This window comes from Giraffa tippelskirchi, chromosome 2 (assembly GCF_054371585.1).
Source record: "Giraffa tippelskirchi isolate mGirTip1 chromosome 2, T2T-mGirTip1v1.2.pri, whole genome shotgun sequence".
NCBI classification, from domain to species: Eukaryota; Metazoa; Chordata; class Mammalia; order Artiodactyla; family Giraffidae; genus Giraffa; species Giraffa tippelskirchi.
Genome location: NC_137276.1, coordinates 20,050,265 through 20,072,309, shown reverse-complemented (window position 1 = coordinate 20,072,309; position 22,045 = coordinate 20,050,265). Strand labels below are relative to the sequence as shown.

Here is a 22,045-nt window from a genome sequence, read left to right as displayed (position 1 = left end):
TTCTGACTGCCTGGTCCAAACTGATCAATCACATCCAACAACAGGGCATTCCCTAATGTGGGTCCTGTGATGCCAGGCATCATGGGTAGCCTTTGAGATAATAGGTAAAAAGAATGCGAATATTTTGCTTTACATTAGGTCCTTTTAAGGGTAATTTGCTTGAAGATAGCAGTTGTTTTAGATGCTTTTAAAAATAGGTAATCATTATCTCAGTTCTTGGGGTGCTTCCCCATTGCAGCCTGTGTGTGCCATAGGTTATATGTTAAACGAATAAATGAAAGAATCTGCAGGAGTCAGAAAAAGAGAAAATGAACAGAAAGAGCAGGATGGATGAAAGAAAAGAGCCAGCAATCAGTGCTCAGTGGAGGACAGGGGTGCTCTGGCAGAGAAAGGAATGGAGACAGTTGCAGGTGATGGGAGAAAACAACAATATGAAATTGACTTTTGATCAGGAAGCTTTGCTTTTAAACAGTGACTGGTAAAGCTAATATGGAGCCTGGCCATGCCAGGAGGTGAGGATGAGCACCAACTGCTGAGAACCTTTGTGAACCTGGATCAAGTTGGATTTATTGCACTGTTACAATAAACTTGCAAGACTTTTTTTTAAGCTCTACAACAATAATAGATGAATAACATGCAGGTCTTGCTGTCAACAAGGTGAAAGGCTAATGGTGAATAAGAGACAGTGACTCAGGTAAAATGCCAGGTAGAATGTGAGCAGTGTCTCTACAGGTGCAACAAGCTCAAACTGTGAAGAACCAGGGGACTGGAACATCATATCAAAACATACGGAACAGAGAGCGGTCTAGGTGGATTCCAGTCGGTGGTGTGTGTGTGTGGACTGGGAGTGGTGTGGAGAGACATGACTAGAAAGTCTTGATGTCACAGCCAAGGGGCCATGAACGCCGGGCTGAGGTGATGCTCCAGGAAGCTGGTGAAAAAGGTTTTTGTTTTGTGTGTGTTACAAACGATTCCCAGGCAGGGTGACTGGCAGAAAGAGGTAAGCCAGGAGAAGGAGCTCACTGGTGGGGGAGGACGCAATTTGGTTCCAAAGAGGCTATGGACACCCTTGAGGTGTTGCACATCAGACAATCAGAAAATCTGGCCGCAGATCTGGCTGAGTCCTCTCCCGAGAGGACAGAAACAGCAGAAAGTTCTGGTGGTTGTCTCAGGTAACAGGGAAGCTAGGGAGGGTGTGAGGAAAAGATTAGCCAAAGAGAACTTGCTGCTAAGTCACCTCAGTCATGTCCAACTCTGTGCGACCCCATAGATGGCAGCCCACCAGGCTCTGCCGTCCCTGGGATTCTCCAGGCTAGAACACTGGAGTGGGTTGCCATTTCCTTCTCCAATGCATGAAAGTGAAAAGTGAAAGTGAAGTCGCTCAGTCGTGTCCGACTCTTAGTGATCCCATGGACTGCAGGCTACCAGGCTCCTTCATCCATGGGATTTTCCAGGCAAGAGTACTGGAGTGGGGTGCCATTGCCTTCTCCGAAAGAGAACCTAGACAAGAGGAAAAGATGCAGGAACAGCCACGAGAGGCAGAAGTTTCAATAATGAAATTATAGCCATGGTTGAAAACCTCAACCTTGGAGCCGGAAACGTGTTGAGTTTGAATCCCAGGAACCCGGGTAGTCACATTTAGCAAAGGGACTTCAAAGAGTTTTTGAGTCTATTTTCTCATTTATGAAATGTGAGTGATTTCTACCTCAAAGGATTGAGAGCATTCACTAATACTCTGTGGAAAATTCTGAAAGAGATGGGCATACCAGACCACCTGACCTGCCTCTTGAGAAACCTGTATGCAGGTCAGGAAGCAACAGTTAGAACTAGACATGGAAAAACAGACTGGTTCCATATAGGAAAAGGAGTACGTCAAGGCTATATATTGTCACCCTGCTTATTTAACCTATATGCAGAGTACAGCATGAGAAACGCTGGGCTGGAGGAAGCACAAGCTGGTATCAAGATTGCCAGGAGAAATATCAATAACCTCAGATATGCAGATGACACCACCCTTATGGAGAAAGTGAAGAAGAACTAAAGAGCCATCCGGTCCCATCACTTCATGGCAGATAGATGGGCAAACAGTGGAAACAGTGGCTGACTTTATTTTTCTGGGCTCCAAAATCACTGCAGGTGGTGATTGCAGCCATGAAATTAAAAGACGCTTACTCCTTGGAAGGAAAGTTATGACCAACCTAGACAGCATATTAAAAAGCAGAGACATTACTTTGCCAACAAAGGTCTGTCTAGTCAAGGCTATTGTTTTTCCAGTGGTCATGTATGGATGTGAGAGTTGGACTATAAAGAAAGCTGGGCACCGAAGAATTGATGCTTTTGAACTGTGGTGTTGGAGAAGACTCTTGAGAGTCCCTTGGACTGCAAGGAGATACAACCAGTCCATCCTAAAGGAGATCAGTCCTGGGTGTTCATTGGAAGGAGTGATGCTGAAGCTGAAACTCCAATACTTTGGCCACCTGATGTGAAGAGCTGGCTCATTTGAAAAGACCCTGATGCTGGGAAAGATTGAGGGCAGGAGGAGAAGGGGACGACAGAGGATGAGATGGTTGGATGGCATCATCGACTCGATGGACATGGGTTTGGGTGGACTCCGGGAGTTGGTGATGGATAGGGAGGACTGGCGCGTGCTGCGGTTCATGGGGTCGCAAAGAGTCGGACACGAGAGCGAGAGCGACTGAACTGAACTGAACTAATATTCTTAGCACGGGGTTTGCACACAGTAGGAGCTAAGGAGTGAGCAGGGGCCAGCGGAAGAAGGAATTAGAGAAGTTAAGAGTATTCACCTGAGGAGCGTAGGGAAATGGAGGCCGGGACCCTCAGAAAGCCCAAAGCCTTTGCTTCAGCTGAGGTTGCTGAGGATGGGTGTCCGCAGCTTGAGGCCTTGCCCTTCCGTCCTCCCTTCCCTCCAGCCCGGCCTCCCAGCAATCCGCGCCCCACCCCCCCTCCCGCCTCCCGCCTCCCGCCTCCCGCTCTCCGCCCCAACTCCCCTTCCCCCGGCCACTCTACTCCGCTCCCCCACCAGCCAGGCCGCAAAGCCTGATGCGCATGCGTCCTCCCGCGCTCTTGCCCAGCTTTCCACGTTTCACTTCCCTCCCTTTCCCTCCGCAGCTCCAGCTCCATCGCTACGATTGGCCAGAAGGCCTCCTCAGACTGGCCAATAAACGGCGCCCTGTCGCCCCCGTGTTACTGGGTAGAACAAAACAAAAACAAACAGAGCGAGAGGGGCCAGAGACGCTCGGAGGCAGCGACAGACACTGAGGTGTGGGGTCGGGGCCGGCTGACCAGGGACCTGGGCGAGCAACAGCGGCGGCGACAGCGGCGGCCTGAGGGGTCAGTAGCGGCGGCCCGGCTCGCGCGCTCGGGAGGACTGCGCCCTCTCCCACAGCCCCTATCTCCTCAGAGGCAGCCGCTCGTTGGGGTGGAGGGGGGGGCGGGGGGTCGTGGAGGCGGCGGCCGAGTCTGGGCCGGGCCGGCGGGGCCGGTGTTCGCCGCCTCCTCGGAGCTCGGCAGGCCCAGCCGCGTCCGCCCTAACGCCCTGGGCTGCGGAGAACCGGCCCGGTGCCCTCCTTCTGGCCCCGGCCGGGAGCGTGGCGGCGCGGGCCCGCCCCCTCTTGGGCCCCCCTCCAGGCTTAGCGGGGTGCGCGGGGCTCTCGCCGTCGAGGGGCTCCTCGTCCCCCAGAAGGCCGACTTTTCATTTTCCTCTGGGGGTGGGCGTCGGGAGGCGGGTTTCTGGCCCGACCGAAATCCTACGAGGACGTTTGCGCCCTCCCCGCCCCCCTGGCCTCCTTGGGGGCCCGCTCTGAAGATGCGGCCGGGCGTTCCCAGACCCGGCCCACCGGAGCCCAGGCCCGGCCGCCCGCCCGCGTCCGGCACCCCGCGGGGGTCGGCCTGGCCTGGGGGCTGCAGGAGCCCGGGCCTGCGCGGCGGGGTAGCGGGCCGGGAGGGGCTGCTGAAAGGCGGCCACGTGCCCGCCGCCCCGGCCCTGCAAGAACTTCGCGGCGCTTCAGGTTGGGTATAGGGTCGCTTGTTTAGTTTAAATGAAATCTCCCGGAGGAAACAAAGGCAGGGAGGGAGCCCCCTTTCTGTGAAACGTGTGCTCTATCTGCTGTGCTTGTCTATTTGATGCTGCGGTGTATGCGGGGAGGCTTTTTTGGTTTGTTTGCTTTCCAAGAGCTTCAGAACTGCCTTCGGAAGTCAAAATCGCCTGTCTCCCCTGGCCCTGGTGAGAACTGACTGCGTAGCCAGCAGTTTTGAGATACTGAAAGAGGAGTAAAATGACTAAAACTGCACCTTCCTCTGGGGGAAAAAAATGTCACCGCCTCTTTTTCCCTGCATTTTCACTGTTAAATTAGACTTTTGGCATTCTTGCTTAACGTAAGGCTCTTTAGGAACCCACCACTCACTTTTTAAACGATCACTACAGATAGGTTGTAAATTTACTTATTGGTATTTATGCCTTTGAGCTTTCCTGGCGGCTCAGTGGTGAAGAATCCGCCTAGCAATGCAGGAGATGCTGGTTTGATTCCTGGCTCCGGAAGACCCCTTGAAGAAGGAAATGGCAACCCACTCCAGTATTCTTGCCTGGGAAATCCTATGGACAGAGGAGCCTGGCAGTCTACAGTTCTTGGGGTTGCAAGAGTTGGACACAACTTAGCGACTTAACTGCCGCCACCATTTATGCCCTTAACTTTCCTTTTTTATAGGTTTATTAAGCTCCTTAATATTTTAGCAGGAGTGTTTGAATTTTATTTTGGCTGGTTTTTCTGTTGTAGTAATGAGAAAGGAAAAATAGTTGCTAAGAGTGTAAAAATAAATGACATTTTGCTATTTTCCCTCATTTTTGCATCATTGTGGTTGAATGCTTTTAGCTGATTTTAAGTGGCTAGTTAGCAGTGATTGTAGCCCTGGAGTGACTACAAGTACTTTTCTAGTTAACATATGGCCTAGACTTCAAAAAAATGTCGAAGTGGTTTATGAGGTATATTTCAGGAAATAGATTTTTGAGGGGAGGTAGGAGAAGGAAACGCAACCCACTCCAGTACTCTTGCCTGGAGAATCCCATGGATGGAGGAGCCCTGCAGTCCATGGGGTCGCGAAGGGTCGGACATGACTGAGCGACTTCACTTTCACTTTTCACTTTCATGCATTGGAGAAGGAAATGGCAACCCACTCCAGTGTTCTTGCCTGGAGAATCCCAGGGACGGGGGAGCCCGGTGGGCTGCTGTCTATGGGGTCGCACAGAGTCGGACACAACTGAAGCGACTTCAGCAGCAGCAGCAGCAGCAGCAGGATGGGAAAGTGAGGCTCTTTTTGGGAATGTCTTGGAAATTGATGCTTCTGCTTGTATGTTTCTGTGAAACACAATGGATAAATGAAAACTGTTTAATTTCAGCCTTTAATTTTGTCTAACTTACAGTTTTATTGAAAATTTTGTAGTTTTGTGTGAAGAATGTGGAGTTTAGTTTTTTTTTTTTTTGCTTTACATTTTTCTTAAGTTTGGGGCAAAAATCTTATGGATTGTTAAGTAACTGGAAGCTCATTACTTTGAAGACAGTAAAAACATGGGACTTATCTTTATCCTTCTGTAAACTCTTCTAAAACATCTGTGTTATTATCAAGTGTCCCTGAGTTCTTGACTGTGTTGATCATTGCCAGAAGACCCAGACAGGGCTTTCTGTTGTTGTTGTTGTTGTAGTTATTTAATAAAAACAAACTTGATAAACTATAGTCATTACCTGGTAATGTTCTTTGTCCAACTGAGTGTCTTTTGTGTAATAATTTAGAGATTATTTTTAGTGTTGCTGCTGCCGCTGCTAACTCACTTCAGTCGTGTCCGACTCTGTGCGACCCCATAGACGGCAGCCCACCAGGTCCCACCATCCCTGGGATTCTCCAGGCAAGAGGACTGGAGTGGGTTGCCATTTCCTTCTCCAATGCATGAAAGCAAAAAGTGAAAGTGAAGTTGCTCAGTCGTGTCTGACTGTTAGCAACCCCATGGACTGCAGCCTACCAGGCTCCTCTGTCCATGGGAGTTTCCACACAAGAGTACTGGAGTGGGGTGCCATTGCATTCTCCATTTTTAGTGTTAGAAAAGCAGTATTTAAAAATTTGATATGACAGCAGAAGTCTGTGTTTTAATGAGCTTCTCTCTGGTAACTCTAAAGAAGAATCTTCCTTGGGTTATTAAAATCTTGTATTGAGCTTATGCACATGGAACTGGGTTTAGAAGGTCAGGGTTCTAATCCTGGTTCTTCCAATGAGCACTTTCTCTGATTCTGTTTAGTTGTGTGAACAGTGGAGTTCCTACTTCAAGATTGTTCTGAGTGGTACATGAAATAACACATGTAAAATTGTTTTTGAATTATAAGGGGCTTTTTCAACATCAGTTATAGTTTATTAGCTAAGTTCTGCAGAAAGTGTCCTCTTGAAGCTTATACTTGTATCGAGATCGAAGAAAATTTTAAAAATGTGACCTAGTTTAAAAATCTCACATGCATATCATGTTACGTTTTCTCTTTTCAAAACATGTGATTCATCTACTGAAATGAAATAGATTTGGCATTTTCAGCCATGGAGGACACTAATGTTTAGGTTTACGAACTCTTTTTGTTCATTTATCTTTATGTACGTATTTCTAAGGTTCATTTTTCCCCCCTAAATCTCAAGTTGGTAGGAGTTACGATACTGAAAGATATTTATGTAGAATCCATATGTCTGTTTATTCTTAATAGAATGAGAGTGATTTCACCATTTTCTTAACTTCTGAAACAATATGGTAGCATCTCAGTAGCCTAAGGTTTATGCCACATTAAGAAACTTAAAATTTTAGCATAAGGTATGTATTCATTTTTGTTTCACAAAATAATACCCTTTTCTGAAGGAAAGGGCTGTAAAACTTACACGATGTTAAAATGGCATATGCTAAGAAATGTAAAAGTCAGTTTTTCCTTTGAGTTGCAGGAGGCATATCATTTTCTAAAATGACAACTAACAGTAGGTTATGTTACATGAAAACTAAATGCTTTTTTGTAATTAGTTTATTAGTCATTCTCTTTAATTTGTGCATTTTATATCTTTAAAAAGTCACTGGACTTCCCTAGTGACCCAGATGGTCAAGAGTCTGCTTGCAATGCGGGAGACCTGGTTTAATCCCTGGGTTTGGAAGATGCCCTGGAGAAGGAAATGGCAACCCACTCCAGTATCCTTGCCTGGAAAATCCCATGGACAGAGGAGCCTGGTGGGCCCCAATCTATGGGGTCATAAATAGTTGGACACAACTGAGTGACTAACACACATCTTTAAAAAAGAAGACACTGCTGGTGAAATGATTATAAATGACCTGAATGACATATCTAACTTATGTTACTTCTGAACAGATACTTAAGTATTCTAAATCACTATTTAAAAAATATTTCCAGAGATATTTTAAATTGTATTTGGTTACACCTTCTGGTGATAATTTTCATGAGAATGTATTTTGATAGTCTTTTTTCAAACAGTGGATTTTTATTGCTAAGTTAATTGTCTAAATAAAAGGTAGCTGATTTCATCAACTAAGACCTTCCAGCGTTAGTAATATTCAAACCATTTTGAAATCAAGGTCTAAAATATTGAGGTGCTAATGTCATTGAACTTACTCTTTTCTTAAATAGGTAAGATTTTTTTAAAGGAATGAGTTTTTCAGATTATAAAAATAATGCTCTCATTATAGAAAATACTAATTTAAAAAATTTCTTTGTAACAGTAACCATAGGTGCCTCAGTGATGAAATGGCAGATTGATCTGCTTTCAGATATGTTTTAGTGTAAAAAATAAGCTAATCCTGTCTTTTTTTTTTAACCAAAACTGTGTTATTTGCATTTTAAAGTATTAGTTCTTATAGTTAATTGGCAACAAACTATTCAATATCTAGATGTAGCAGATTAATTATGAGGCCTAGTATTTTTAAAAAGTTTGGAATGTGTATGTACTTTAACTTGAAATAAGCATGTTTAGCAAATATATCTTTTAATTCCAAGTTACAGGGGTGCTTTGCCACATCTAGAAATATGGACTTTTTTTTTCTTTTTGGACACAGGTAAACTTATCAAGAAGATTGAAACCAAATGTTAATTAGGGGAAGTAAAGTGAACTCTTAAAAAAATGGAATTATGTGGTGTGTTTTTTTTTTTAAATAGTCTGAGTAAGTAAATTAAATGGACCTTAATTATGTGAGTTTGGAAGATGTTGAAGTTTTTTTTTTTTTTTTCTTTTTGAAGAAATACATCCCAAAGGAAGAAGTTCCATTTGGTAATTTAATCAGTGCAAGTGAAATTAAGGAACAATGGATGTAGAAAATGAGCAGATACTGAATGTAAACCCTACAGGTAAGTAATTATCTTGAATCTTGACTGTATTGTGAGCAAGTTTTAGGCCATTCCAAATTTTATGAAGACATCTTTACTTTAAAAACCATCTTAATACATGCTGTAAGAAGTCAGGTCATATTATTTTTAAAATCAAGTTGGTGATTCTTATTTTTATGAAATTCATCATATGTATTTTTTTGTTTGTCCTTTCACATTTCATACATTTATTCTCTAGTATTTATAATAAACTCTATCGTGTAGATGGGAGAGGAATAGTGAACCTGATCATTACTATTTTCATATGCGCTAGTTAGCGGTTTCTATAATATAAACTATTATTGGTATCATCGATATCTTTCCTAACTAATAATTTATTATAAACTAACTGTATTTTCCCCAATTTTCCGTGTTGCTTCAGTAGTACATTATTGTAAAAATGATTCTGTAGAATAGATGTCCAAAATAACTTTAGATCTAAATAACTTTAGATCACTTAAAATGTGTATATACCTTTCAGGATAATCTTTGTAGAGAGCTAATTAGGATTATGAAATATTCTCAGTAATGAGAACTTTTCATGTTGGTACATTTTAGGTAATTCTTTGCTTTATGATTAATACTGAAAAAATCTCCATGTAATTGAATGTTTAGCATATTTCATTTTTTAACATTATAGCTTCATTTTTCAATGATTTTGATTCACTATTGTATCCAGTTATATAGTGTTCTTTGATGTGAATTCACACTTTGAAGTTGAAGTTTCTTTGCTATTTTAAGTGTGCTAGAAAATTATTGTTGAAAAAAATTACTACAGTAATTAATGATTATTTTGGTACCGCTATATACAATAGCTCTATGAATACTTGTTTTTTAGGATTATAAATGGGTCTTATGTCCCTGCTTCATTGAGGTGGGAATGATAATGATAAAATATAAGAATATATTTCACAGTTGGATAATTGTTTCTTCTCTGTACTGTCTAGTATGATAGCCAGTAGCCACATATGACTACTCAGCTCTTAAACTGTGACTTATCTGAACTAAGATGTATTGTAGGTGTAAAACTTTTTCTATTGGTTACATTTTGAAATGATAAAATGGATCTATTACATTAAATAAAATATATTAAAATCAATTTCAATTGTTCCTTTTTAGTTTTTAATAGGAATATTAGGAAATTTAAAATTACATCTTGACTTGCATTATTTATTAGCACAGCTCTAAGTTTTATACTGTTTTCTAATTGTAACAAGTTCCATTTCTAACCTTGTTCTTGGTGTCTCTGCTCAGTACTTGCTTAAATACTTCACTACTTGGATGAGCCTTAGACAGACTTTTTCAGTCAATTTGTAACAGTCCATGTTAGACAAACTAGTGTATTAATTCCAGCTTCTACTTTTACCAACTATGTTACTTTGGGGAAGTAGGTTATGTGCTTTGACCTTCAGTGTCTTCATATGTAAAGCTGAAATTGTAAATAACCTGCTTTAAAGATTTATTAGTGGAATTGAGTGAGATACTGTGTCATGCCCATAGCACATATTATGTATGTCACAAATGAAAATGTGCTTATACTGTTAAATATAATAGCATAATTCAGTGGACTAGTAATTGAAAGTGTGATTGTCTGGTACTGTGGTGTAATGTATGTTGGGTTGGTTGTTGAGATGTTAGAGAATTCAGAAAGAAGGATTTAGTACACAGTAGAAAATGACTTTGAAGTCACCACATTCTGTACTCAAGGTTTTTTTTATCTTTTAAACTTGGGTTTTCTTTTTTTTTTTTTTAGCCCTCATAGAAAAACTTTATTGGAAAGCAGGGAAAACTACCAAGATATGAATGAAGACAAAAATAAAAAAAGTTCAGATATAAAGTGTATGACCTTGGTTTAAGTGGAAATGGAACCCTTTGGTGGTCTGTAGTTAGTGACCTATATTTTCACTTTGTGGCACTGCTGCTGCTGCTAAGTCGTTTCAGTCGTGTCTGACTCTGTGCGACCCCATAGACGGCAGCCCCCCAGGATCCTCCATCCCTGGGATTCTCCAGGCAAGAATACTGGAGTGGGTAGCCATTTCCTTCTCCAACGCATGCATGCATACTAAGTCGTTTCAGTCGTGTCTGACTCTGTGCGACCCTATGGACAGCAGCCCACCAGGCTCCTCTGTCCACAGGATTCTCTAGGCAAGAATACTGGAGTGGGTTGCCATTTCCTTGTCCAAAAACTTGGGTTTTCTTAAAGTCAGATCAACAGTGGTTCAGTTCAGTCGCTCAGTCATGTCCGACTCTTTGCGACCCCATTTCTAAAACCGGCTTGAACATCTGGAAGTTCACAGTTCACGTATTGCTGAAGCCTGGCTTGGAGAATCTTGAGCATTACTTTACTAGCGTGTGAGATGAGTGCAATTGTGCAGTAGTTTGAGCATTCTTTGGCATTGCTTCTCTTTGGGATTGGAATGAAAACTTACCTTTTCCAGTCCTGTGGCCATTGCTGAGGTTTCCAAATTTGCTGGCATATTGAGTGCAGCACTTTCACTGCATCATCTCTTAGGAATTGAAATAGCTCAACTGGAATTCCATCACCTCCACTAGCTTTGTTCGTAGTGATACTTCCTAAGGCCCACTTGACTTCACATTCCAGGATGTCTGGGTCTAGGTGAGTGATCACACCATCATGATTATCTGGATTATGAAGATCTATTTTGTACAGTTCTTCTGTGTATTCTTGCCACCTCTTCTTAATATCTTCTGCTTCTGTTAGGTCCATGCCATTTCTGTCCTTTATTGAGCCCATCTTTGCATGAAATGTTCCCTTGATATCTCTAATTTTCTTGAAGAGATCTCTAGTCTTTTCTATTGGTTTCCTCTATTTCTTTGCATTGATCGCTGAGGAAGGCTTTCTTATCTCTCCTTGCTATTCTTTGGAACTCTGCATTCAAATGGGTATATCTTTCCTTTTCTCCTTTGCTTTTTGCTTCTCTTCTTTTCACAGCTATTTGTAAGGCCTCCTCAGACAGCCATTTTGCTTTTTTGCATTTCTTTTTCTTGGTTATGGAACCCCAAAACTTAGGTAAGTATATAGCAAAATATAAAAGAGCAATTGATGTAAAAATGGGTTAAAATTATAATACCTAATATATAAAATATATCTAGATATATCTACTGCTCAAGATACATAAATGTATATTTGAAAAGATATTAAAATAGTTGAAGAAACTCAAGTGTAGGAAATATGATTAAATTGAATACTTTAGTACTCTGAGGGACATTTTAATGCATTGTTATACTTCTAAGAGAGGCCTTTATCTTCTGGTTGAGTTTGGTGGCTCACCTTAATTGTTGAATAATGAAAGCAATATGTTAGAGATAGGTGTTTAACGTTTGCTTTGGTCATCCATTCTTATATGAAACGCCATCTAGCTTGTCTGATCTCTCCTTCTCCTTCCTCTTATTCTTTTTTCTTCTTTGTAGTCCCTCATTCCATGTTTCTTTAGCTGTCACCACTTTGCTGTACTCTAGCTTTATATTTTCTATAGTTAACAGTCATCTAAGATTCAAATGTGAGTTTGAATCTTGTCCGCAGTCCTTTTTAGGTATGTAACTTTTCTATGAAACATCTTTCTGAAAAATGAGGATAAACAGCTTCATTGTAGAACTTTGTTTGAGTTAAGACCATGTAGGTAAAGTACTTGTAACCTGCTATGTAGTAGGTACAATACTGATAGTAATGATAGAAGAAGTATACAACTACTATGGCTACTGCTACTTCTACTACTAATAGTCTTAGTAGTTTAGGTCTGGTGGTTATGATGATGTCCCAAACTGACCCTCCTAGCACTGGCTTCCTTTCCTAGTCTAAACTCTTGAAATACTGTTTGTTTTTTTTTTTATTCTGTTTGAAAGCCCTTTATTTTGTCTTTAAAAGTGTTAACCTTTTTATTTATCTCAGAGTTATTACCCTTGCCCTTTCCAGTTAGTTTGTGACTGAATACAGGAACATTTTCTTAGCTGGTCTCTCATTTGACACTTTCTGTTTTTTCTAATATATTCAGTATTCTTCTGTAAACTAATTATGCCATGTCTACCTATGATATCAAATCTAAGCTCTGATCATTTGAATGTAGGAGTGGTCAGCAGCTATTCCAGAGATTGGGATAGGATCAAAAAGGACCTAACATTACAAGGCAATGAGTTTACACTTGATTTCCACCCGACAGGAATGCCTTCAAAGGGTTATCAGTTGGAGAAGATCAGTCTCCATGCAGTTTGGAGAATGGTTTGAGGATTCAGGGCAGGAGACTATTTATGAGACCGCTCAAGTAGTTTGGTGCTTCTTAATGTTTTTGTTTTGTGATTACCACAGGATTTGTGCCTGTTATACTTTTTTTCAAGAATTGTAAAGATTTTAACACACCTGTGGTTCTCTTTATAGGTTGATTTAAAAAATGTTTAGTTTCTACATATTACCTTAAACATTTGAAAGCCCGTGCATATAGATTTGACAAATCTTAGTTACACTTGGGAATTTCGAAGGACATTTGAGCAAGCTCCAGGAGTTGGTGATGGACAGGGAGGCCTAGCGTGCTGCAGTCCATGGGGTCGCAAAGAGTTGGACGCAACTGAACTGAAGACATTTTAAGGGCTTTCCAGGTGGCACTAGTGGTAAAGAACCTGCCTGTCAGTACAGGAGACAATGCAGGAGACATAAGAGACACAGGTTCGATCCTTGGCTTGGGAAGATCTCCTGGAGAAGGAAATGGCAACCCACTCAAGTATTCTTGCCTGGAGAATCCCATGGACAGAGGAGTCTGGTAGTCTACAGTCCCTAGGGTCACAAAGAGTTGGACATGACTGAAGCAACCTAGCACATACAAGACCTTTGAAAAGGGATTCGGCTCTGAGTTGGGTTAGCCATAAGGAGCAAAACTCAGGCCCAGGGGTAACTAATTCACTAGCTTTCTGACCCTTGAAAAGTTTTCAGAGTAAAGCCGATTGTTTCCATGTCACTTGATACCCATTGACATTAGAGGAGATAGCATGAAGGATACCCTACTAGGTGCTGCAGTTACAAAAACATACAGTGTAGACATGGTTCCTCTTTTGAGCCTTATGACTTATTTGGAAAAGCATGACTGGTATATAAAAGGAAATAAAGTGATTTCGTGAGGTGGTAAATGAGCAGTATGTGAGTGTTACTGTGCCTAAAATTGTTAGAAAAGTTTTCATGGAGGAAGTAAGACTTGAGCTCTATATCCTAAAGGACTTTGGTAACTGGAAAAAGCAGAGAGGATGACATTTTAAACAGAAGACCACTGGGAACTGCGAATGCATTGCTGTCTTTCACGGGATAATGTGCAAATCTTATATAGGCTAGAAGATATTCAGAGGGTGGTAAGTAAATGTGAGTCAGGTTTAGAGAAATGAATTGGAACTTTGAGATAATGGCTTTGAAAGCAGTGATGAATCAGCGGTTTGGCTCAGTAATCACAAATGATCACTTATTTGCCAAATGCCTTTCAAGCTCTTTGGATTAGTAGCATTTTCTAAGTGTCCATAATTAATCATGAGATATTTGGCAAGTTATTTAAATACTTTTATCCTTAGTTTCCTTGTCTGTATAAATGATTCAATAAATAGCTCTCAAACTTGTGGGTAAATGACAAAATGCCCAGCCTAGTGCTTGGTAAATAACAGGCATTCTGTAAAAGTTTATCTACCTTCTCTCAAGAACCTTAGTCTTTTCTTTCTATCTCCAGCAGCTTGACTGTTTTAGCTCATAAAAGTTTCAAAAGTTTATGTTTGTGTTTATATTAACACAGGTTTTATGGTGTAAAAACATGAGATAACACACGTTCTCTAAACATTGTTCATTAACATTCAGTGCCTTAGTTTACTTTCCATGATACTGTGGAGAATAATCCTGGTTCAGTTTAGTTCAGCTCAGTCAGTTGTGTCCAACTCTTTGCAGCCCCGTGGACTGCAGCATGCCAGGCTTCCCTGTCCTTTACTATCTCCCAGAGCTTGCTCAACTCATGTCTGTTGAGTCGGTGATGCCATCTAACCATCTCGTCCTCCGTCACCCTCTTCTCCTCCTGCCTTCAGTCTTTCCCAGCATCAGGATCTTTTCCAGTGAGTAGGCTCTTCTCATCAGGTGGCCAGAGTATTGGAGCTTCAGCTTTAGCATCTAGTCCTTCCAAGGAATATTCAGGACTGATCTCCTTTAGGACTGACTGGTTTGACCTGCTTCAGTCCAAGGGGCTCTCAAGAGTCTTCTCCAACACCACAGTTCAAAAGCATCAATTCTTCAGCGCTCAGCCTTCTTTATGGTCCAACCCTCACATCCATACGTGACTACTGGAAAAGCCATAGCTTTGACTAGATGGACCTTTATCAGCAAAGCAATGTCTCTGCTTTTTAATACACTGTCTAGTTTTGTCAAGAAGCTTTTCTTTGAAGGAGCAAGCATCTTTTAATTTTATGGCTGTAGTCAGTGTCCACAGTGATTTTAGAGCCCAAGAAAATAAAGTCTGTCACTGTTTCCATTGTTTCCCCATCTATTTGCCATGAAGTAATGAGACTGGATGCCATGAGATTAGTTTTTTTGAATGTTGAGTTTTAGGCCAGCTTTTTCACTCTCCTCTTTCACCTTGAAGAGGCTCTTCAGTTCCTCTTTGCTTTCTGCCATAAGGATGGCATCATCTGCATATCTGAGGTTATTGATATTTTTCCCAGGAATCTTGATTCCAGCTTGTGCCTGGCATTTTGCATGATGTTAAATAAGCAGGGTGACAATATACACCCTTGATGTACTCCTTCTCCAATTTTGAGCCAGTCCATTTTCCATGTCCAGTTCTAACTGTTGGTTAGTTGTCATTTATTAGATTGAACCTATGAAATTGCCAATATGTGACTGTTACATATAAAAATGATAATTTCATGTGATTCAACTTAATGCAACTTATGACTATACTGGTATAGCAGTAGACAGTTAAAATGCTTACTTAGATTTTTTTTTTCCTTCATTTTGTTTTTAAGATCCAGATAATTTAAGCGACTCTCTCTTTTCTGGTGATGAAGAAAATGCTGGGACTGAGGAAATAAAGAATGAGATAAATGGAAATTGGATTTCAGCATCTTCCATTAATGAAGCTAGAATTAATGCCAGGGCGAAAAGGCGGCTGCGGAAAAACTCATCCCGGGACTCCGGCAGAGGCGATTCCGTCAGTGATAATGGAAGTGAAGGCCTTAGATGTGGAGTAACTGCACCAACCAGTCCAAAGGGAAGGCTGCTAGATAGGCGATCCAGATCTGGGAAAGGACGGGGATTACCAAAGAAAGGTTGGTATATATCATATGCAAAGAAATAAATGGAAGAGATGCTTTCTGATTCTTGTACTACAATTTCTTGTTGTAAGAATGAGAGGAATTTAAACAATGATAATGTAAGGCTTTATGGTTTGTATGTATTTATACATAGTAATAATCCAAGGATTACCCCACTCTTTAAGTTGAGCCTTTTTGCTTGTTTGTTTAGGTTTAGCTTTCTTAAGCAGAACTTTATCTCATATTTCCAGCAAAATACACACCAGTGTTTTGCACAGTTATGAATTGTGCATGTACTCTCTAATTCTGCTTGAAAGAAGTAGGGTCAGAAATTCATCATACCTGTTATCTAATGAATCTAATTAATTATGTCTTATTAAGAATACATGATAAATACAATTTGACTGGTAATATCAGGGTCAGAATTTTAATAATTTTGTAGATCTGGTTCTAAGTTCCTTTTAGTCCTATTTATTTTGGGTACTGGAGTGGAGTGATATTGTTTTACTGCTGTGTCTCCAGGGCCTGGAGTAGTGACTCGCAAGGGTAGGTACTTACATAATTGTTGAATTGAGGGGTCTTGTTAGCCTCTGTCTGTGGTAGAATTTTGATGCAGTTTGGAGATTTCACTAGCTTCTAAATGGTGGAAGTGTCAAATTATGGCCTAGGATTCTTGTAAAGTATTTGTGCCTTGTCAAAAATCGTTATGCTTGTTGAATGACTCTGCAACCATTGGCTGAATCAGAATGAAACCTAGCTACCAGATTTGTTTTTGCTCTGGTGGTAAGAATTATACTCTATGTGTAAATAACCCCCGCAATGGGTGATAAAGTTCTTTTAAAATATTGCAATATATTGAGCCTTATAAAAACATTTCAATAAGTTTATTTAGTAAAGCAACTTTGAAAGTTGGAATTGTTAAACTTCTGCTGATGTATTTGTTGGTAGAAAAATAGAAATGATCAGTTCGGTTAATGCTTAAGTAGAAATCAGTTATTTGTAATATATTTCTGGCTGTAAAGTATTTGTTTCTGGTGGGCTGAAAGGGTTGCAGTCGGACACGACTGAGCACACACACATGCATATCTAAAGAGAATTTGACTTTAAAACATTTGATGGTGGTCACCATACTTCTTTGTTGAATAATTTCTCTCTTGTTGAGTTTTCTATGTCATCTCTTAACTGAATTAGCGTATTTCTTTTTGTTGTTCCTAAGAAATGTCAGAATTTAGAGCCCAGTTGTTATCAGCTGCCTTGAGGTTACCGCTACAGCTATTTTTCTGTTTTTGTTTTTTTGGTTTGTTTTTTACTTTTATTTTAAAGCATCCGCCTTTTTAGTTTTAACTTAGTGAGCTATTTCAACTTGGTTTTTTGGAACTAGGTTATAAATATATCTAATCATTACTGAAAAAGCAGTGATCTTAATAAAAAGTTTACCGTATAATTCTCAACTGGCAAAAAACAACTAGTATAAAAATTAAAATACAGTTTTTTAATGCTACTTAATTAACACCTGAATGTCTAGAACTATTTCAGATTTCAGTTAAAATTTATGAGCTGTGGACATTATGCTGTTTCCTTTCTCAATTCTAAACTTTTTCAGGTGGTGCTGGAGGCAAAGGTGTCTGGGGTACACCTGGACAGGTATATGATGTGGAAGAGGTAGATGTGAAAGATCCTAACTATGATGATGACCAGGTATAAGTGTGATACTTTTTGTGATATGTATTTAAAATACAAACTTTTTTGACCTCATGTTTGTAGCATACTCATGTATTTGTCAAATCATGTATCTTGTATCTGTACTATTCATATATATATAATTTTATTTATAATATATGTGATTATCTGCATGATTATATAATATGTATATGCATGTGTGTATATGTGTGTACAAACATTACACCCATTCATATATATATCTAAATCGTATGTATATTCAGTACTTTCAGACTATTAGATTAATTTTGGATTAGAAAACCAAGTTAACTGAGTAGTGTATGTGTAATTTTCACGTAGTTTTTGAACTTAATATTTGGACATGGCAATATTTCTAACAGAACATGAAAAAAATATGTTTTAAAACCAGTAGGATTCAAGTACTATAAAATCTTTGCTGAATATTCTAATTTGAATGTATAAACTTGAAAGTATTTGTTGTTAGATGAAGCCAGTCACATGTTGCAGGCAAACACTTCAGGATTTTTTTTGCAGAGGACAGGGATGGAAGATTATTGGACTTCTTATTTGTTTTGAAATTTCAATTGAATAATGCTTTTTCTTAGAGATTTTCTGGAGTCATGAAGGCTTTTATTTTGTAGTACTAATCATAAAGGCTTTGGTTCCTGCTGTTTTTATTTTTTTTTAATGACATTTTAATGAAAATATTGGATATGTTAGGAAGCCATCTTAAAGTTTTTTGGTCACTGAAGTATTATTGGTTTTGTGGGAGAGAGAAAAAATAAACAGAAGCTATGGGGGACCAGGAGCAAGTCATATGTTTGCTGTGGTTAGTGGTATTATAAGTGTTTGACTTATTATATTCAGATTTTATAAAAGAACAGTGACATAGATTTCTGTTTTTATATTATGTAAGTGATCAAAGCATGTAGCATGTTTTTTTCTTGTCCCAAATAGGTATTACTAAGCAGTTGGAGTACAAAATTATGAAACAATTTCAGTTTATCTGATTATTTTGTTCTTTAATGTATAACACTCTGCCTCTTCCCTTTCCAGGAGAACTGTGTTTATGAAACTGTAGTTTTGCCTTTGGATGAAATGGCATTTGAAAAGACTCTGACACCAATTATACAGGAATATTTTGAGCATGGAGATACTAATGAAGTTGCGGTAGGTTTAAAGTTGCAAGTGTAACTTTTTTAATATAGGAGAACAAACACTGTTAAAAGCAAAACATCATATCCAGGATGATTTTGGATCACTGAAAAGACTATGCATTTTTTTATACATAAATGAATTTTTAATTAAGAAATGGAATAAAATTTTATTTACCATTCTTAAACTATTTGGGATCTGATGAGGACTATGTGCCATTTCCTTCTCTAAGGCACAACACTATTTTAATAATTGTTGTAATTGTAACATTTCCATAATTGATAGTATTTAAAATATAATTTCAACAATTTCAAGGCATTTATGGACCTTCTAAAACCTCCTCAGGGATCTCAGTTAAAAATACTTTAGTTCTACTTTCTTTGATATTCATTTCAATGCTTAGGACTAGAATAAAATTTATCCTTGTACTCTGTCCAAAAGTGAACACAAATGTAAATAAAGATTAGAAAAGAATGCATATAGAAATCAAGAGAACAAATGTGTTTTTGAAGCATAATTTGCATGAGGACATTTGCTGTGTTATGAATTGTTCATAAAGTAAATCTCGAAGGGTAAAATAAAATTATTGCTCTTGTTTAGTAGTTTAGTATTATTGACTTAAAGTAATAAAATGATATCTCTGTAGAAGACTTATAATTTAGATTCTTTTAATTCAGACTGGGCTTTCTTGGTTTGTCTCATAATATGAGGTTTGATAGCTTTTCATTTTTGTAGGATTTGAATATAAAACAAATATTTGATCAGTGGATACCATGTGGAGGTATTTATAATGGTGATTCCTGCCTTTTTGAAGCTCAGTCAAGCGAAGGAATACATGCATGAATTATTAAAATATAATATGAAACATTCTATTATAGAGGAAAAGTTTAGCAAAGTCCCATGAGGATAGGGACTTGAAATCTTGTTACCTACCTAGCATGGGACCAACAGTATACTCAGTTTATTAACTGAGTAGTACTGTGCAGTGAGTGTTACGGAAGCATAAAATGGAGGGTGATAGATTATCCTGAACCATCTGAGGATGGTTAGGAGTTTGCCAGGCTAAGATGGTTGAAGCGGGTTTTCCAGGAAGGAGTATCATGTTTAAAGTCAATGAGTTGTTCAAGTGCAGCCCAGGAAGATGAAAGGGAGAGACTGTTAACAAGGACACCAGTTAGGTCACTTAGATAAGTATCAGTAAGTAACTAACTAGTTACTCTGAGTAACCTAACTGGTGTCCTTGTTATTAGTCATCACTCTATGTAACTTAGTTACAACTTAGCTTCTTTGGTCATACTGCCTATATTCTGCTTCCTACTTGGTCACTCCTCTGGGAATCTTCAGCAAATACTTCATTTTTCTGTGCTTTGGATAGGGTGAATATGATGATAACATCCGCCTCAAAGAGTTGTTTTTTTGGATTAAGTAATAAAATCTTACTCCCCAAAATATAACTGCTTCTCTGATTATTTCAAAACAAGGAGAGAGGATATATGGATAAAGTTTTGATTTTTTTTCCAAAGTAAAATTAAACTATAGGCAGTGACATACTTTTTTTTTTTTTGAGTAGGAAATGCTAAGAGATTTAAATCTTGGAGAAATGAAAAGTGGAGTACCAGTGTTGGCAGTGTCCTTAGCGTTGGAGGGAAAAGCCAGTCACAGAGAAATGACATCTAAGCTTCTTTCCGATCTTTGTGGGACAGTAATGAGCACAAATGATGTAGAAAAATCATTTGATAAATTGTTGAAAGACCTACCTGAATTAGCACTGGATACTCCTAGAGCACCACAGGTTTGTAAAATTCTTCTTTGTGTTCATTCTTTTTTGTGTTCATTCTCCGTCTGCTTTGCTTGCAATTATAGAACTAATACCTGCTCCTAGGAAATTTTATTAGACGGAGGGAAAAACTGGCCCATATTCCCTATCACACGGTAGCTCTCCAATATTTTAGTGTATTTTTCTCTAGCTCTTTCCATTTCCCCAGTGTAGTTCTCATCACACTATAATTTTGTATCCTACTTTCTCCACCATGGTCTCTGTAGTTTTTTGGTCATATTTTTTTTTGCTATCTGTATATTCTTTATTACATGTAGTTGAGCTGTTTCATGACCCTAGGATCTTTTAAAAATATAGATTGTTATAATTGAGAATTGAGTTTGCTTCACTAATGTTATGAAAATAATCATAAATAAATTGTTCCCTTTTATAGCTTTGTAGGGAGATAATTAGAAAATTCATGACTTATGTATGCTTTTGTTTAGATTCTGCCCTCAAAGCCTTTTACTTTTATTAGATTTAATACATGCTGACACTATAATATGACTTTCTGGTTTGAAATTGAAAACGTGTGAAATCGTTGCTATTTACCTGACCAAAGTTTTAAAGCAAGGTAGGAGCACTTTACTTAAACATTAATTTAGGAATAGAGTATAGGTAGGTTAACCTAAATGTTGTTTCTGTTTTCTTTCCTGTAACAGACAGTAAGTAGTCCGTGTTAGTATTGAACTGTGATCCAAACATTAACTTTTTTTTTATACCAGTACCAACACTTAAAAAAAGAAACTGTACACAATAGTCATTATAGAAATTTTGAAAAATAAGGAAAAGCCAAAAGAAAGAAAGGCGAGCAAAAATAGCCACTGTTAACTGTTAGCATTTTGGTATTAAATCTTCCATTCTACTTTTTGTGGATATATGTCAATGTATAATTTTTATATATCCTTACCTATTTTAATAAAAAGTGGAATCATGGTATATATGCTACTTTGTAAACTTGATTTTTCTTACACTCATAAAAATGCGGTAAACGTATTTGTCCATATAGTGTACCCATCTTACATATATACCGTTTAACCACACGATTATTGTCAGACACTCAGTTTCCAGTGTTATTTCATAAGAAGTAATGCTGTGAACATACTTTCAGGTAAATATTTCTACACACTTTTACCCCCTTAGATAAACTCTTTTATTTAAATAGGTTTTTGAGAGACCATAGTCCAAGTTTTTTTTCCCCCAAAAGAGTGGTTTCTCCTGACTGTTAAGTCATTGACTTAGCAAATATTTTTGATCATGTATGCTATGCATCAGGCAGTGTGCAAGGTGTTGGGGATTCAGTAGTGAGGAAAACAGATGTTTTATGCCTCACGGCACTTAAATTGAAGGTTAAGATGTGGGGAGTGTATGCCAAGCATAACTAGTAGGTGCTAAATGATGTTTTCTGAATATTCCAGCATGTCTTAGGTATTGACTGTATAGTTCAAACAGTCTTCATCATTTATGTATTTAGAAATTGTGTCCTACAAAGGTTTTAGATTTTTAATATGGCTCTTTTTTTTTCCTTATTATAGTTGGTGGGCCAGTTTATTGCTAGAGCTGTTGGAGATGGAATATTATGTAATACCTATATTGATAGTTACAAAGGAACTGTAGATTGTATACAGGCTAGGTAAGTAAATTAATTTTTTTACTTAGAACTTTCAAAATAGGGGAAAGTTCTGCAGGATTCTGTTCAAATGAC

At 38.8% G+C, this 22,045-nt stretch overlaps 1 protein-coding gene across 4 annotated transcripts in view; it reads left to right on the top strand.

The window, feature by feature from the left end:
- Nucleotides 1-3,248: 3,248 nt before the first annotated feature.
- Nucleotides 3,249-22,045, top strand: part of PDCD4 (programmed cell death 4) — a 29,378-nt gene continuing 10,581 nt past the window's right edge. Inside the window, exons 1-7 of one of the 4 annotated variants that reach the window (XM_081540465.1) lie at nt 3,249-3,351; nt 8,280-8,387; nt 15,444-15,704; nt 17,293-17,387; nt 18,426-18,539; nt 20,095-20,316; nt 21,876-21,973. In XM_081540465.1, the coding sequence (XP_081396591.1) occupies nt 8,345-8,387; nt 15,444-15,704; nt 17,293-17,387; nt 18,426-18,539; nt 20,095-20,316; nt 21,876-21,973 (833 nt within the window). In that variant the 5' untranslated portion in view covers nt 3,249-3,351; nt 8,280-8,344. Of the gene's footprint in view, nt 3,356-8,279; nt 8,388-14,022; nt 14,033-15,401; nt 15,705-17,292; nt 17,388-18,425; nt 18,540-20,094; nt 20,317-21,875; nt 21,974-22,045 lie in introns of those variants that run through there. The other 3 variants (XM_081540444.1, XM_081540454.1, XM_081540476.1) reach the window with 3 other exon arrangements.